Raw genomic sequence first — 17,073 nt, 5'->3', positions numbered from 1 at the left:
CTCTGTGCCCAGTTAAGATCTGGCGCTTTACCTTTGGCAGTTGAGGTGGGCAGATATACTGGCATTCCTGAGGAGCAGCGACTGTGTGCTCTTTGTGACCTGGGAGTTGTAGAGGATGTTTCATTTTGTTTTCTATTGTCCACTATATCATGATTTAAGAAACCTTTTATTTGAAAAAAAATCAGGATAAGTACCCAGATCTGTTTTGGATGTTGATGGAGTGTTTTATGTTAAATTGGTTGTTCAGTAATGAAGTTTTTGTTTTTGGAAAATTCATAGAGAAGGCATGGCAGTTACGTTGGAGAACGATGTATCCATGAGTAACTGTCTATTTGTGTATATGTATCATTATATATGTACAATTTTGTGAGTGTCTTGTAAGCCCGTGCGGGCTGGGCATCTTATGATGTAGGACACTTTAATAAAAACTCTTATCTATCTATCTACAAGAGGTCTACACAATTGGAGAATGTAGAAGAATTGTTATTTTGATCAACGCTTGCCTGTTGTCTCTCCTATGATGGAACCAAATGGAATTGTTTACAGATTTGCTTGCTGTTCTTTAGTCAGTATAGCAATATCAAAGTGATGGGTTTTACTCAAATCTGGCAATTCAAGTTCTTATCTTTTAAGTTTCATTTATTTTTTGTATCAACCACTGAAACCTGACCATGTTGGAACAGTAGTGAGTGAGATACTGTAACTTTCACGCTTGTTCTGAATCTTTACAGCCGTTTGCCAAGCAAAAGATGTCTCGTCGCCTAGGGGCTACTTTCAATTTGAGTTTCCTTTCTTCTTGTGCTTCTGGAACAAAGTATGCAGGGGCTTGTTATAGTCTAGCCTGGAAATAACTAATGTCAGACAACCAGAGGAACATGTATAAATGAGGCTTCAGTGTCACGCCTGTAACACTTTAAGAACCTGAGATGAATCAGGGAATGAGATACAGTACAGGAGACAATTCTCACTTGGGGACTGCATGCTGCTGGAGAATTTGGATCCAGCAGCAGGCCCCAGGTGAGAAGCTCCTACAGAATTAATTTACCTTATTTCTCCCACATTTCCATTTCCATCCTGTCTTGTATGCCTTCACCGTTAAATTCTCTTTGCTCTCCACTCGGCTTTCTAGTCTAGTCTGTATATTGTACAAGCATCCAGGCTCTGTGCTCCCCCTCCTCCCTCCTCTCTCTTTCCTTCTCCCTGCTTCCTCTGTTCCCTCTCCCACTGTGAAGCTAAAAGGCAGCAGCTACTCAGCATGCACACCGTCGCCTCCCCAGCCTCGCACAACATCGACCTTCATAACTTTATCTGGGTGCCTGTGAGTGAGTTAAAAAAATAAAAATAAATCTCACAATGTGCCATATGACCGGATCCCTTCAAACACTAGGGACTCAACAAGATACGCTAGAAATGAAAGCTCACAGTCGCAACCTCAAAGCCAAAGGTATGCTTTAATCATTTTCTTTTGTGGATAAGAGCTTCATCATTTTTCAGGAGTCTCACAGTAAATTGTCTCCCGTCTCTATTAAGAGGGGTAACAGCTATGGGCCAGACATTTGAGATGGAATTGATTTAATTGATGAAATTGAGCTGTTCTGTCAGGCTGACAGACATATTTCACCATTGTTAATGTGGCTTATCTGCTTTTTCTACTCTGATTCTCCAATGGTCTGCGTCGTTGTTATTATACTATTAAATCAATGATTGGTGTTCCACTAGGGATCTAGAGTAGCTACTCCAAGGTGTAGCCGATAATAATCATCAAACACTTTAGTGCTAGTCTGAAAATCCACCTCTTCAGACTCCATCTTAACCCGTAGCACTTGCCGTAGGACTTGCACTAGCCTCGACTACCTTACAGGTGTATACGGCTCAATTTTATACACTCTATAGGGTTTGTTGGATGGGTGACAAATTCCAAATGTACTTTGTCAATGAATTTAGCTTTCTCTCTCCATTCTGTCATAAACTATAGTAAAACCAAACCAAAACAGGGCGGCGGTGGCTCAGGGGGTAGAGTGGCTGGATGGTAACTGCAAGGTTGCCAGTTCGAACCCGGGCTCCCCCAGAGTTGGTGTCGAATGGCCTTGCACTATATATTTCTAAAACTATGAAACATTTCAAAGATTTCTTTTCAGGCAAACATGTCCACCGTAAGATGAACCTAAATAGGTTTGAATAGGGTTTCTAGGTGTAAGTATGTAGGACAAGTAGCATGCCAAAGTTTGTGTAATTTCCAGTGAGAATGCATTTGGCGTTTAAGTTAAATAACTCCGAAACTACAAATCATTTCAAAGTAAAAAGTTCCAGCATGTGTCTCCACAGTAAGCTGAATTATAAAATGTGTGAATGGAGTTTCTAGGTGAAAGTGCTTTTTTGACTTGCCAATATCTGCCATTGAGCCCCATTATAAATTTCTCAAATTTGAAAGCAATATATATTTCTAAAACTATGAAACATTTCAAAGATTCCATTTCAGGCAAACATGTCCACCGTAAGATGAACCTAAATAGGTTTGAATGGGGTTTCTATAGGTGTAAGTATGTAGGACTAGTAGCATGCCAAAGTTTGTGCTATTGCCATTGAGAATGCATTGGGCGTTTAAGTTAAATAACTCAGAAACTACAAATCATTTCAAAGTAAAAAGTTCCAGCATGTGTCTCCACAGTAAGCTAAATTATAAAAAGTATGAATGGAGTTTCTAGGTGAAAGTGCTTTTTTGACGTGCCAATATCTGCCAGAGCCCCATTGTGAATTTCTCAAATTTTAAAGCACTATATTTCTAAAACTATGAAACATTTCAAAGATTTCTTTTCAGGCAAACATGTCCACCGTAAGATGAACCTAAATAGGTTTGAATGGGGTTTCTAGTTGTAAGTATGTAGGACTAGTAGCATGGCAAAGTTTGTGCTATTGCCATTGAGAATGCATTGGGCGTTTAAGTTAAACAGCAGAAACTGCCTGTCATAATTTCTCCCCCCTCCCTATTCCAAAGCCCCCCCAGGTACATTATATATTTAAACTATTTTCAGCAATGGTACACTTGTTTTTTCAGTGGGTAGATTTGGTTGAGCTGGTCATTTTGAAAGTAGATCTCATGTTATAAATGTGTGGGCACCCCTGCTCTATAGTGTATACTCATAGTTTCATTATATAGATATTCACTGTTAGACTGTTAGGTTCTTAGTTTACGTATGATTCTTGATGACTATTTATATGTATTTGATGGATTACCATATGGATTACCATATTTTTTGTTCTTGCTTACTGTAAAATTCTAGAGAGTTTCAGAAACACTGCAGTTTATAAGGAAAACACCCCACGCAATCTCACCCCAGCGCATCTAAATTAGATTGTTCCCACAGGTGATGCAGGTTGTACATTCTCCATGCTAATTGCTGCTGCTACACTCCCACTTAATGCTTGATAGGCAATTCTATGATGCAGATTAAGAAGCAGTGGCTTCTCCAAGTTTATGCTGAGGGCAAAGAACAAAACAGTTTATGCTTAACTTTTACTCCAACGTGCCAAGGTGTTGAATGTTGCTGAAAATGGCACATCTACTTATGTAAGCTCACAAGCAGCAGGAGTACAATGGATTGAAAACACATCTAGGATGACACAAAAAGCCAAAACGCTTGTTTCCATTGTGTTCCATTAAACATTAAACACTCCAACATCTGGACAAAACAACACTGCAACACCAATAGACTATACAGAAATATCAAAATATACAGTTAAATGATAACATAGAAGGAGCAGGGGGGGGGGGGGGTGCTAAGACACATGGAGGATGTCACTAACAAGGAGTGAGCAGTGTATGACCTTGTATTGGGGGAAAGCCAGCCCGGGAACACATTTCACTAGTGTAGTGCCTAAAGTCCTATACTTAATGGCACTACTGGTTGCCGACGGCCAGGTGGAAGTTCTTACGTGTGCCAGTACAAACTGATCTCCAAAACATGTCCGTTGAATTTAACTTTATTCTCTGCAGTAATTTTCCTATACAACATACAGATAAAATAATAAGAAAGAAACAGTAACAAACACAGGGGACCAGCCCTCCTGAACACACTAGAAAACTGTTAGCCTCTGCTGTCTGCCACTGGCAACACCTGTGCCTGATTAGCAGCCTGGTTAAATACCTGGGCTGGCCCAGAGGCCCCAGACACTGACCAAGCTGCAGTGACACTGTCAATCAGCAAAACATTAGGTCATAATGGCTCTTACAACTAGTAAGGCCAATTTGAATGTTTGTGGAGCCATGATTTTAGGTCAGCTTTAAACTTGAATGGGTAAATTAAAACTAAAAGGGATGTTGTTAGAGTCTATATCCACTGTGTAGTGGCTGGGGGGAGGTCAGAGGAATTCCCTCTGGTGGAGTAGCATGAATCCCCTACTCTGGAAAAGTGTTTGGAAAAGTACTTGGGAACCACTCCTTTGAGTACCTCAAAACTAGACCCATGGACCATATTCACACGGCAGCCATGCTGGCATTTTGCATTGAAAAAGCAAGGTGCAAGTTGCCACCCTGCCATTAACTTAATGGAAAGATGGCTGCCGTGTGGATACGGTCTATTGAGAGCTGAGAAACACTTTCTTCCACCTTGAGCCATCCTGGAAGTGTTGAGTCCAGGGGTCCAAGTTGAGATGCAATCTCACAAGACATATTTTTTGGCACGCGACACCAGCGTACAACAAATGCACACACACACGAACATTATGGCCCAGTTCACTTGTGTGTTGCCTGAACTTAGTTTTTGACTAAGAATGTTTTCTTGTGCCTCAGCTTCATTTTCAGTTGTTGTCGCTGCCTGTCTGCCTCAATTTGCATCCCACATGTCTGCCCTCCTCGCCCAGTGTCTCCCCTACCTCTTCCCACATGTCTGCCCTCCTCCCCCAGTGTCTCCCCTACCTCTTCCTACATGTCTGCCCTCCTCGCCCAGTGTCTCTCCTACCTCTTCCCTCCTCGCCCAGTGTCTCCCCTACCTCTTCCCTCCTCGCCCAGTGTCTCCCCTACCTCTTCCCTCCTCGCCCAGTGTCTCCCCTACCTCTTCCCTCCTCGCCCAGTGTCTCCCCTACCTCTTCCTACATGTCTGCCCTCCTCGCCCAGTGTCTCCCCTACCTCTTCCCTCCTCGCCCAGTGTCTCCCCTACCTCTTCCCTCCTCGCCCAGTGTCTCCCCTACCTCTTCCCTCCTCGCCCAGTGTCCCCCCTACCTCTTCCCTCCTCGCCCAGTGTCTCCCCTACCTCTTCCCTCCTCGCCCAGTGTCTCCCCTACCTCTTCCTACATGTCTGCCCTCCTCGCCCAGTGTCTCCCCTACCTCTTCCCTCCTCGCCCAGTGTCTCCCCTACCTCTGCCCTCCTCGCCCAGTGTCTCCCCTACCTCTTCCCTCCTCGCCCAGTGTCTCCACTACCTCTTCCCTCCTCGCCCAGTGTCTCCACTACCTCTTCCCTCCTCGCCCAGTGTCTCCACTACCTCTTCCTAGCCGACGGCTCAGCTCAGCTCTCCCTGCCTGTCCCGCTCCACTGTTATTATGGCTATATACTGCTCATCGTCTTAACTACTCCATAATAAACGTGTATTTTGGTACAGCTGCAAAAGTTTAAAACTAAAAGGCAACACACATCCAAACATTTCCAACACACCCACTACTTACATAGAATATTAACTAACATTATGTGACAACAAGCATTAAATAAATGATTTGCAGGTAGCTCTCGCAGATAACAGCATCAGGCAATAAGAAAACTAAACAATTGTAGCATACCGTACACAAAATAGTAAAACAAACTATATATAAACAACATATTTATACCAGTAAGACGCCTAAGGGCGAGAAGCAACCTCGCCCTAAAGGGGTCGTGTGCACACATCCGTCTTGTTGACGGCAGACTGTTGGGCGAGCGCTGGCGCTTTGGCATGGGGGGTCAGATCAACATAGAATGAATTCTGTACTGGCTATATAAGGAGCATGTCTTGAGTGTACAGGGTGTGATGAGGTCAGATCAACATGTCATGTCATAACAGGTCAGCTCCATATATGGAGATCTAAGGGTGGTACATTCTCTTGAGTGTACAGGGTTTGATGAGGGCCGGGCCTTAATTTTCGGGCCTGTTGAGAACTCTAGTTTTCGCCGGCTGCCTGGCTAATACCTTTGGGGCAGGCCCGTCTAGAGTTTGAATCCATACAGTATATGGAGGTTTGAGGTCAGATGTGGAGTTGCTGGCCAATATTGATGACATCAGGGATCTCCATATATGGGCTTAATTGCGACAGCAGGTCGCATTTACTATGACATCAGATGTCATAGTGAAGTCACGAGACCTGGGCACCATACAGTATATGGGGGCTTTCCCATGTATGGGGATTTTGAGTGATACACTGACCGGGAATTGCACGTTTTCATAGTAAATGCAACCTTCCGTCGCAATAAACCAACAAACAAGGGTTAGGGAATATTAGTGGGAAACAGCTGATTGTATACATTATAAATAATGTTTTCTTTTATTTATTTTTTCAAATAGTTCCTGTCCCTTGCATGCAACAAACCAGAATTATTACTTTCTGGTTATTAAAAATACTAAACCAGCTGAAAAAAACGATTTTCTTTCAGCAAAACTTAAATGCAACTGCACGCGCACGCACATGCACACACACAGGCAAAGTATTTTGTATCTCTCTCTCTCTCCTCTTTCTTCTCCACCATCTCTCTGATGTTGTAGAGAGGAGTGGGCACAGCAGGATATGCTGAAGGCGACTGAGCTGCACTCCTTTTCAACCTACCCTTCTCTGCCCTCTGTGTTCCTTGAAGAAGTGCTAATGATTGTTTAGCTTCGTTCTGATTTAATAATGTACAATATACACAGGAGCCTTGCCGAGCCATGAGGCCCATAGGACTTAGACAATAAGTCGTGTCGATGCACTGTTAATCAAATAGGCCTATGCTTTCACAGTATTTTGAAGCTGCAATCACGCCAGCTGGTCCGAGCTTGTCAAAGATAGTCTTGTGCTTGTTTTTGTTTTACAAACAGGTGTAGCCCAGTGGTTAGTTCATGCCCTTAGAACCTATTCTAAAATTCTAATTCAAGTCATTCTAAAGTTAGTTAAAAACGTATCAAAGCAAAGAAAAGCAAAGTTCTTTGTTTACCCAGGGTGAATGGACTAAGCTCGAGATGCTTGTTTACAGCCAGACCCTGCTCATAGAACATTTCATGGTAGGGGTTCAATGCCTTGCTCAAGGGCACTTCAGCGGTGGTAATTTTAACGTGCCGGTCCGGGGATTCGAACTGGCGACCTTCCGATAACAAGACCGCTCCGCAAACCGTTCGGCCACCGCTGCCAGGCTAATAGCCTTTATAGTTGTCTGTTATGAATAGATCTCCTTGTGGTTTATACTATAAATACAGAGTTAAACAGTAAAAAGGTAACAAAGTAAAACGCCCCGTTATCCCATTCAATACAGTACCGGGGTGCTACACATATAATACACTGTATAATATTATGTTCATTTTCACATAAAGTGCTCAGTAAATTCCTGATTGAACCGTGCTAGTGGTAAACGTAAAATGGACCTGGACTTAATTATCATTCATGATTTTGCGTGGTGGAACCTGGTCTTTAGAAAACTATAACAATTAAAAGAAAACTTTTAAACCATTTTGTCTGGAAAAGAAATGTCTTATTGTTACTATGGATCTAATATTTATTACAGTCTTGTGTACAGTGCGGTGCAATTATAAGGCCCATGTTAATTCATATCATTCATATATGACCATTGTATTCCCAGGAATTTAAGAAGGAACCATGTACAGCATGAAAATACAACCAATTAAAATTCATTACCTTCTCTCAGTCCATGTAGTTTAGGTGAGCTAATTTGCTTTATGTTTTTAAGTCTCAATAGCCTTTTTAATCCTAATCCTCTGAGAGGTGTGATAAAAACCGTAAAATTTAATGTCAACTCAAGCTTCAGTTTTTATGTCAACCCAGACAGTTTATAAGTTGCTCAATGTAATATTTAGATTTGCCTTTTTTTGGCTCTCCGCCACAGACGACCAGGCTGAAGTTCTTTTAATTTTTGAATAGTGTACATAACTGTACACTATTGTACCCAGTACTTACGACCTGCCGCAACGAAGTTGTGCTACTCACACGCTGATTTGGCAGTGCCCAGGATCACACCTGTGACCTTGTGGTTCAAAGGCAAGAGCTCTACCGACTGAGCTACCCGGACACATCCTACAGATTTTGTCCAAACATCACACACTAACAGAATGCTTCAAATCAGGAACAAATCACGTTCCATCCAGATTGGCCAAGAACCTCCACCCAGAATGTGCCCGACTAGAACAATATAACAAGCCACTTCACATGAATACAACAATAATTCTTAACAGTACCTGATACACAAAACTACACACAGTCCATGCCTGACTACACTGTCCTTCATATACTCTTTTAATAAACACACTACTACTACTCGTAAGTTTCATCACTCCCGCAAATCAAAATATTGTGTCTTTGCAATAATAAATTCATACAATGCTTGTCCACCATAACCTAGATAGAGGTCATCGAGGATTATATTTTTGAGTGGTGCAAACCACTCCAACAACTGGCTTTGTACCCGTGTACCCGTGTTTGTTCGTACCAAAAAAACGAGCATGGTTGCTATGGTTAGCAACCAAAAGAACGAGCATGGTTGCTATGGTTAGTATGTGACGTCACTGACATCACAGACATCCTTCAACGCCTGGGTGACCTACCTTCAAATGACACTGTTGAGACTGAATTCATGCGGAGAGTACTTATGACACAGATGCTTTCCTGGTTCTAATGTACAGTAACTATAACAATAAATGTGTAGTTGTACCACTCAGTTCACACAGGTGTGATTTTTTTGATATTCTGTTGCCTGAGTAGACATTACAATGTCCCTTTAGTGAAATACCCCTTTAAAAACCTCAATATGCACAATTTTGCACATAGCGATGACTTCATCTATTTTTATCCAGTAGAGCAGATGTTATGAACGAATGCATAGTCTTTATTAATTGTGCAACCAATTAAAATGTTTCTTACCTTAGCTGTGGCTCGTGCCTGGTACTCTGGACAGCCATTCACTGTTATGGTTTCATGCATGTACTGGTAGACCTAAAAGAGACAAAAACAAATCGATCGATCAATGTTACGGTTTCAAGCATACATACCAAAGAGAGACCAAAGGGGGGGGGGGGGGGGGGGGGGGTAGTTGGGTAATCCTCCACCAGAGGGGGCTAAAACCTCAACCTCAATAGCTGTTTTTTGTTTTCTTTTTTTAGTTAATCTTGTTTAAAAAAGAAGAAAATCATGATTCTGTAATTCTGTGTTTTGAATGATGATTGCATTATCATTAAATAAATCTCAAATAAAAATAAAAGACTTGATTTTCGACAGCACATTTTGATTTAGTTTCTGCCACGTGGAGACGGCATTTTGGGGAACCCTATCATAAGATTTAGTCGACTAAATCTACAGTTGATTTTGTCTAATAAAATGTGTTTTGGCAGGCCTTGATGGTGTCCACCTGGTTGCTATCTGAAAATAGCATATCTACAAGCTCACAACGCGTGACGTGAGCTTGTAGATCTGCTATTTTCAGCATGCAACCAAGCATAAAATGACTTGTCCTTTCTCCACTTGTCCCGTTCAGCAAACATTTTCGTACAGTTTTTATTTGGTGACGAACATTTCAGGTGAAACTGAATAAAAATGTACTGTCAAAATCAACACTAGTGCCTGCCAGCTGGCCGTGGAAATGGAAAACACGGCCGAAGAGCAGCCCTCACGCCTGGCTGCACCTTCATCACGCTGTCATTATTCAGCTGTTAGCCGTTAAGAATAGAGTCAGACTGCGCTCCAAAAGGCAGACCAAAAAAAAAGAGTTTGACCTTCCAGTTATAAAACGTGTGTTCCAGTCTTCCAGAGATACCAGTATCCTTCAGTTGGACCTTGTAGAATGAACCAGACGGACCCGGGGAGGGAAAGGAGGAGGAGGATGGGGAAGAGGTGGGGAGATAACATGGGTATACCGACTCATGGCTCTTTAGAGTGTTTTTTTCATTATGCAAATCTTAGCTGCAGGGCTGTCATTTGGATGCATTTCATCTTAAATTCAGTTATTTTGTATGCATAGTGTCCCCCCCTACCTAAGCTTGCAGATCGGCTATTTTCACCCTTCTTTCCCCAGGTTCCATGTTCCCTGGGTTCTTTGTACCATGACGTTGAACTACATAGGGGCTTAAGTGGTTATAGAGATATCAGCTGTGTGTGTGCAAGGTCTCAAATGAGGCCTTGGCAGTTAACTGGGGTAATGGTATTATTGTAAAAAGAATGAAGGTCAGGCCATTTTGTGTGGATAGTTTTGGTAACGTTGGTGTCTACTAGTTGGAGCGTATATTGCATTCAAGAGCATACATGCTGCTCTCATCAGATTGGCGACTTTGAACTTTGAAAAGAACGTTTCGTTTTAGATTACCGGGCGAGTTCTGAAGAAACAGATACTCATCATTATGTCAGAGAGATATATCTTATTTGGGAGAGGTCATGAAAGGGATCTCCAATCATCAAGTCTGATTTCCGTCGGTCTTCAGCTGTCCTCAAAGCAGAGGAATCCTACAATATTTCTGATATCTTTAAATCATCACAAGGATATAAAATGCAGTAGAGTGGGGTAAAACACTCTTTGATATATGGAAATGTTTTAATTTTATTTCTATCCACATACAAACACAGTAAAACACATATCCCTAAGCACGTTTTCCAAAGAAACAGCGTTTCTTTGGGCCAAGCACTTTTACAAATGCCATGAGAGGTATTGTTCCGTCTCCTTCTGCCTTGAGTTTGGGTTCTTCTACTTTTATCAATTCAAAGGAGCTTTAATAATTAATTGCATTTTTATAGCGCTTTTCCAAGTGCTCAAAGCGCTTTACAATGGTTCATTCATTTATACATTGGGAGGTGAAGCGGCGAACAGTCGACGCCAGTGTCCTCACTTCCCACATTCACACATACCAATGGTGGCAAGCTCACACCGACCAACTCATTGGAGGCAATGTAGGGTTCAGTGTCTTGCCCAAGGACACTTCAGGAGGAGCCGGGATTCGAACCGCCGATCCAGGGATCATTGGAAGACCTGCTCTACCTCTTGAGCCACAGCCGCCTTTATTGGCATGAGAATTTATTGGCATGAGAAAACATACGTTTACATTGCCAAAGCAAGTGTCAAAATATAAAGAAATTGTTAAGTATATACAGTTACAAGTCTCGACTTTTCCCCCTCAGGTAAACTGTGTAACATTGTGACTATAGTGCAACAAAAAAAAAAGAAAAAAAAAGGGAAAAAGATTGAGTCTCCTCCATTGTTTGGCTAACCACTTTCACACTGGTGTCCCTATTTTGGACATGTAGGCGAAATGTTTGACAACAAAACAAAGCATATTGTACAAGCAATTTGTACAATACGTTTCAAAAATAGCAGATCTACAAGCTCTCTTTTCTGTAGGTATACTCTGATATGAACCATAATAATCCAGATGAGTTTGTGTTCTCTTCTGAAACGTAAGTATCCCTGCTTTTACAGGATAACTCGATCATCCATAACAAGGAACAATCAGTTCTGGTCTTTTGTGTCCTTTCATGTCACGACTGCTCTGGAGATGTGCACTTTTGCTCTAAAAGGCCTAATGTCCGGGAGGCATCTATTCAGTACCCCAACTGCCTTTTGCTCAAGCCTGAATCTTCTCCTTACAAAACCTAGACCTTGAATCTCTCACCATCTCTCTCTCTCTCTCTCTCTCTCTCTCTCTCTCTTTTGCAAGTGCTCTCTGCTTCTGTGGTTCTCGCCCGCATAGATGCCTTAAATTAACCCAGATCCTGATGGGAAGCCATCATGCTGTAGGAGGGCATAGGATTCTGGGCTGGAAAAAGCCGGATGGTGGAGAGAGACGCATATAGAGGACTGCTAACATGACAACGCTATCTATGCATAACCATGGTTCTGCCTTTTCTAATTCTACTGAGAGAGAGAGAGAGAGAGAGAGAGAGAGAGAGCGAGAGAGAGAGAGAGACAGGAGGGAGGGTGTGATACATTGGGAATGAAAGGGATACCTTTATGGAATGTCTGCGTTATTCTGCTATGACAGTACAGAGACGTGAGGACAGAGAAAGAGGGATTATGTGAATGGAACAAGGAAGTTGTGGTTATGAAGCTATGCATCAACCGGTTGAGTTGAGTCACCACATCGTTCCCTGTGGGCTATATCTGTTTGACGTGTTGTTTTGTCCAGGGCTGTTGTTGTTTGAACCAAGCACAGTGTTTGCTGATGTCTTTGCTTTAATCACAGAGTACTTCACGGAGAAGAGAGATTACCGTGGCAGCATCACTCAGATCCTCTTAACACAACGTAACCAGGATCTCTTAGCCATTTCTTTATGTTTTATCAGTTTATGTACTGTACACAAATTATTGTTGACTGTATTACACCAACTGTATATGATGAGTTTAAATAAATGGCATAATAGCTGCTGTACACCTGAGTGTGCTTGTAATTATTTCTTGCTTTCAGAGCTAGTTATTCATTATTTGGTTCTGATAACAAATTTACTGTATATATAATATAGATCACATATAGTATCACATTTACAATCAGCCCTTTGAGGGGACTGCGACCACGACGTCATATCCCATAAATGGTAAATGGTGCATTTATATAGCGCCTTTATCCCATAGACCAGGGGCGGCCTCTCACCAGCCAAATCGTCATCGGTCAAACGCTTTATGGTCATGATTCACCAGGAGCCTGGATGGCTTGGTTCCGGGCTTAAAATAATTTATATACATATTTTTGGAAATCTCTATGGGAAACATGAATGGGTTTCCCATCTGTGGCTACACAAAATGGCCGCCACCGCTACAACCAATAGAGGGAATGCGCGTGACATCATCGTACCTGGAAGTTATGCGGGAACGCCCACTGAGGGCAAAAAACGACTTTCTGGCCTTGACAGCCCATTCATCCAAACAGAAAAGTCCTGTCTGATTGCATTAAACAATGTTAAACTCACCAACATTGCAGCTGTACTTAAAGCTTGAATTATCCTCTTTCTATCTGCAAGTTTTTGCAAGTTTTTGTTTCATAAAAATCCATAGAAACATTATGAGCTACTTTCTGTCAAGAAATGCCCTGCATTTGATTATTTTTCTAAGTGTCAGAGTTTGGAAGTGCTTGTTTTCAATAACACAACATTTTGCTGCCTCCTGCATTATGTGACATTTAGAAACAGGTGGTACGCAGGACGGTTGAGTGCTTTCCAACGAGCGCTTCCAAACTCCAACACTCCATGCTGCTCAATGTTTTGCCACTCAGTCTAGATGAGGGGGGCGTGTCCTGATGGGAAAATCATGCATGTGCATATTCTCTATACCAGAGGGGGGCTGGGCCAGGTGACCCAGCAGCTCCCCATCCCCTACTTCTCACCACCGACCAAGTGCTGCTTCAGTTTGCCCAGGACAACATAAGGAAGGCCAGACAAGATCAACACCCAGGTGCTGAGTAACTTGCCGTCCCATCCAGGGACCTCTTCAACTTCTCCCTGAAGGCTGGGGCAGGTGTGCCCCCAGCTGTGGAAGACGTCCTGCCTTGTCCCGGTACCCAAGGAATGCCGTCCCTCTGCCCCAAATGACTACAGGCCAGTCGTCCTAACATCACGGGTCATGAAGGCCTTCGAGCAGGCCGATACTGCAGCACCTGAAACCTCTGGTGAGTGACCAGACCTTGAACCCCTCCAGTTCACATGCCACAGGTGGTCACGGGGCGGGGGTTGGGGACGCAATCATCTACCGGCTGAACATGGCCTACACCTTGACACCAAGGACAACACCCTTTACTTTTTCATCAAGGAAAACTAAATAAAAACTAAGCTACGATGACAAAAACTAAGACGAAATATATTGACAATTTCGTCAACAAATAATAAAACTAGACAAAAATGTTAGGGAGGGAATAGTGGAGAAGAGAACTAAGTCATTTTATGCTTGGTTGCATGCTGAAAATAACCATTTCAATATGAATACGTTCTACCAACCAAACTCTCTGCAATTCAGTGATGCTTTCCAATGTGGTGAGGATGTTTTCTTCATAATAATAATTTGAATTCTTTATAATCTGCAGATTAACTTCAGAGGGAAAAGTGGTAAGTGGTGCAAGCTGCAAGGCAAACTTCAATAGATCGTCCTCCTGATCGTACCATAACTTAATGACATGTATGTATGTGAAAACATGACACCATGTTGCATCATGAAAGAAAGAAAAGATTCTCTCTCTCTCTCTCTCTCAGACGGAGTACAGTTCATATCTGTGGTCTATCGCTGCGGTGTGTGGCGCATGCAGTGACTTGGTACAGTCTGGCGCTGATGGCAAGAGGCTGGTACAGAGTAGAGTACATGACTGATCCTTGTGCCAGTCGCTGCCATGCACTGCAGTGTAATCACGCTGAAGACCCTCTGAAAAGATCTCAAACAGTATGGGTGGGCTTTTCACAGGAAATGAACCGCAAAACCACTACAACCAACTACAAACACCACAGAGAAACTGTCACAGATGATTGTTGTTGTTGTTGTTGTCGAGTCAGGCCGAGGACGGCTTGCGGTCGATTACAGGCCTGTGTGAGCTGATGCTCTGTAGTGATTCAGTGACCTCTGCCTGGGGTAAGGTAATGCTCACTCAGGCAGCTGAAGGGCCGGTTGTGAGGGAGCGCTTGTTGTTGCTGAGATTACTGTTATCACGACGACAATCACCACGGCGGCATGCTATACTACAATACAAAAACAGCCGTGCCCTCCCCACGCTGAACTCACATCGACGGTAATTGGAAAAAACAGCCTTCCAGAGAAATTTAAATCGAAGAACATATAGGGAATATAGCAATTACATTATCTGGGTATTGTAATACATACAGTAATCTGTGTGCGTGTTCTCTGCATGCATGAATGCATGCAAACGTGTGTGTGTGTGTGTGTGTGTGTGTGTGTGTGTGTGTGTGTGTGTGTGTGTGTGTGTGTGTGTGTGTGTGTGTGTGTGTGTGTGTGTGTGTGTGTGTGTGCGTGTACTGAAGTGTAGTAGACAGTAATGGCAATCACTCGCTTCCCTTTATTTGTACCAAATTAGACAGTATAATATATTATATCCATTCCCCCAGTTGCAAATAGCTGGCCAGAGAATTGCAAAGGCCAACAACAATCAAAGAAACGCGCTTCAGCTTCCTCCTTCAACAGTAGGCTGTAATTACTGTACAAGAACCCACCCTCTCCATCACCCCAGCTGTCCTCGTCCACCACTGAGCCTCCCTCTTATCCATTAACATAATTATACTCCAATCTGATTTGACCATTCTTAACCCATTCTGGGCGGGAACCCCTTTTGGTGTTTAAAGCATTATGTTATACTATAGAAAAATAGCAGATCCACAAGCTACGAGCTTATAGGTCTGCTATTTTTGAAAAATCGTGAAAATGTGGCGCAAATCTTTGAATATATATTCTTTCTTCTATTTTCAGATGGAGGTCGGTAGACAATTACATATATTTTTGGGGGTCCTTGACATGAAATAGTTTGAGAACCACTGACATGTTCAGACATTTTTTAGAAAAGGTCTAAATGGGTTAATACTCTGTAGTACATTGGCCATTCCCATGAAGTGTTCTGTGAATATATTAGAGGCACTATAAGCACACGTTAAGTCACACAGCAAAACCGCTGTTCTTACAGTAGTATCACCTGCGTGGCATTTGATTAATACAATGACCTGTAGCCTTCTACCTTCACTTACTGTACAGCCTAAGTATGTGTGGCCATCTCATTTCACGCGCTGGTGAGCAGGTGCAAGAATAAAGGTGGCGCGGCCCACCTAATCTCATGTACAGTAGGAAAAAATAAAATAATAACAATCCGATGCCGATCAGACCACCTCCGCAGCTCTGCGTGCCAATAGATTTTACTGAACATGAATCAAGTTGGTTATGGTTGCTGGGGCCGGGCTGTCAATATGAAGAATGGGTGACGGGGAAAGTGCCAGCTCAGCGGTGTTGCGCTAAATGAGGGAGAAGATGGAGTCCGTTTCCCCCCACCGTCGTGTTTATCCCCGGCATGAGGACGATCACGGTGTGTCATCCTGAAAGGGTTGTCAGCGTATATCAGCCTCGCAAACGGGAGAGGAAGGAACCAGACGAAAAGGATGGAGAGTTGGGCTTTGTAGCTAATTTGCTGTCATAGTCGACGAAATCAACACTATGGTTGTTTTTCAGTGTATTTGTGGTTAGAGTGTCCACCCTGAGACTGGGAGGTCGGGTTTGATCCACGGCTGGATCATACCAAAGACTCAGTGCCTCCCTGCTTCGCATTCAGCATCAAGGGTTGGATTGTCCCTGCGACATACTAGGGTCATGCCCAGGGGGTGTACTTGTACATCATGTCCAGGGGATGTACTTGTACAGTACATCAAGCTGCCTCCCACTACAGAAACAGGAGATAGGCTCCTATCTCCTGCCCCTATGGGCCTCAAGGCTCGGCTTACTACTTTACTTAAGGCTGCAGAAAAACTGATGACTGCGATTACTCATCATGATTGTGTGTTTTGAACACCAGCGAAAATTACATGTTCAACCGAAGTCCAGTTTTCACACATTACATTAAAAGCATTATGCCCTCTAACAAGGCTTTCAGTGTTTTGTTTTTGTTTAGTAAATGCGTGCCCTTACTTGGGGCAATAATAGTAAGTACTGTTCTGTATAATAACAAATGGGCTATGAGGACACTGGACAAGGTCCAGCATATAGTGGTGTTACAGAAATAAGGTCGGTCTCACAGGACAATGACAATTGAATCCCGTCTCACAGGAGAATCAGTCTCCTATATTTGTACTACCGATAGGCTGTAAAACCACTGGTAACAAAACACTGGGTCGGGACCCATTTGTGGATCGTGGACACATTGTTATGGCTCCCTTATGTTTTGTTTCCTACATTTGTTTTT

The 17,073-nt window shown here is 42.9% G+C and overlaps 1 protein-coding gene across 2 annotated transcripts in view; it reads right to left on the bottom strand.

Annotated features, from left to right (window-relative positions):
* lin7a (lin-7 homolog A (C. elegans)) overlaps positions 1 to 17,073 on the bottom strand; it is a 64,385-nt gene that overhangs the window by 14,105 nt on the left and 33,207 nt on the right. For both annotated transcript variants that reach the window (XM_079494716.1, XM_079494715.1), the window contains exon 3: positions 9,086 to 9,157. In XM_079494716.1, the coding sequence (XP_079350842.1) occupies positions 9,086 to 9,145 (60 nt within the window). In that variant the 5' untranslated portion in view covers positions 9,146 to 9,157. The remainder of the gene's footprint in view (positions 1 to 9,085; positions 9,158 to 17,073) is intronic.

The sequence above is a fragment of the Electrona antarctica genome (genome assembly GCF_951216825.1).
Source record: "Electrona antarctica genome assembly, chromosome: 23".
Taxonomy (NCBI): domain Eukaryota; kingdom Metazoa; phylum Chordata; class Actinopteri; order Myctophiformes; family Myctophidae; genus Electrona; species Electrona antarctica.
The sequence above is the reverse complement of the archived record's forward strand: the minus strand, read 5'-3'. Positions and strand labels throughout refer to the sequence as shown.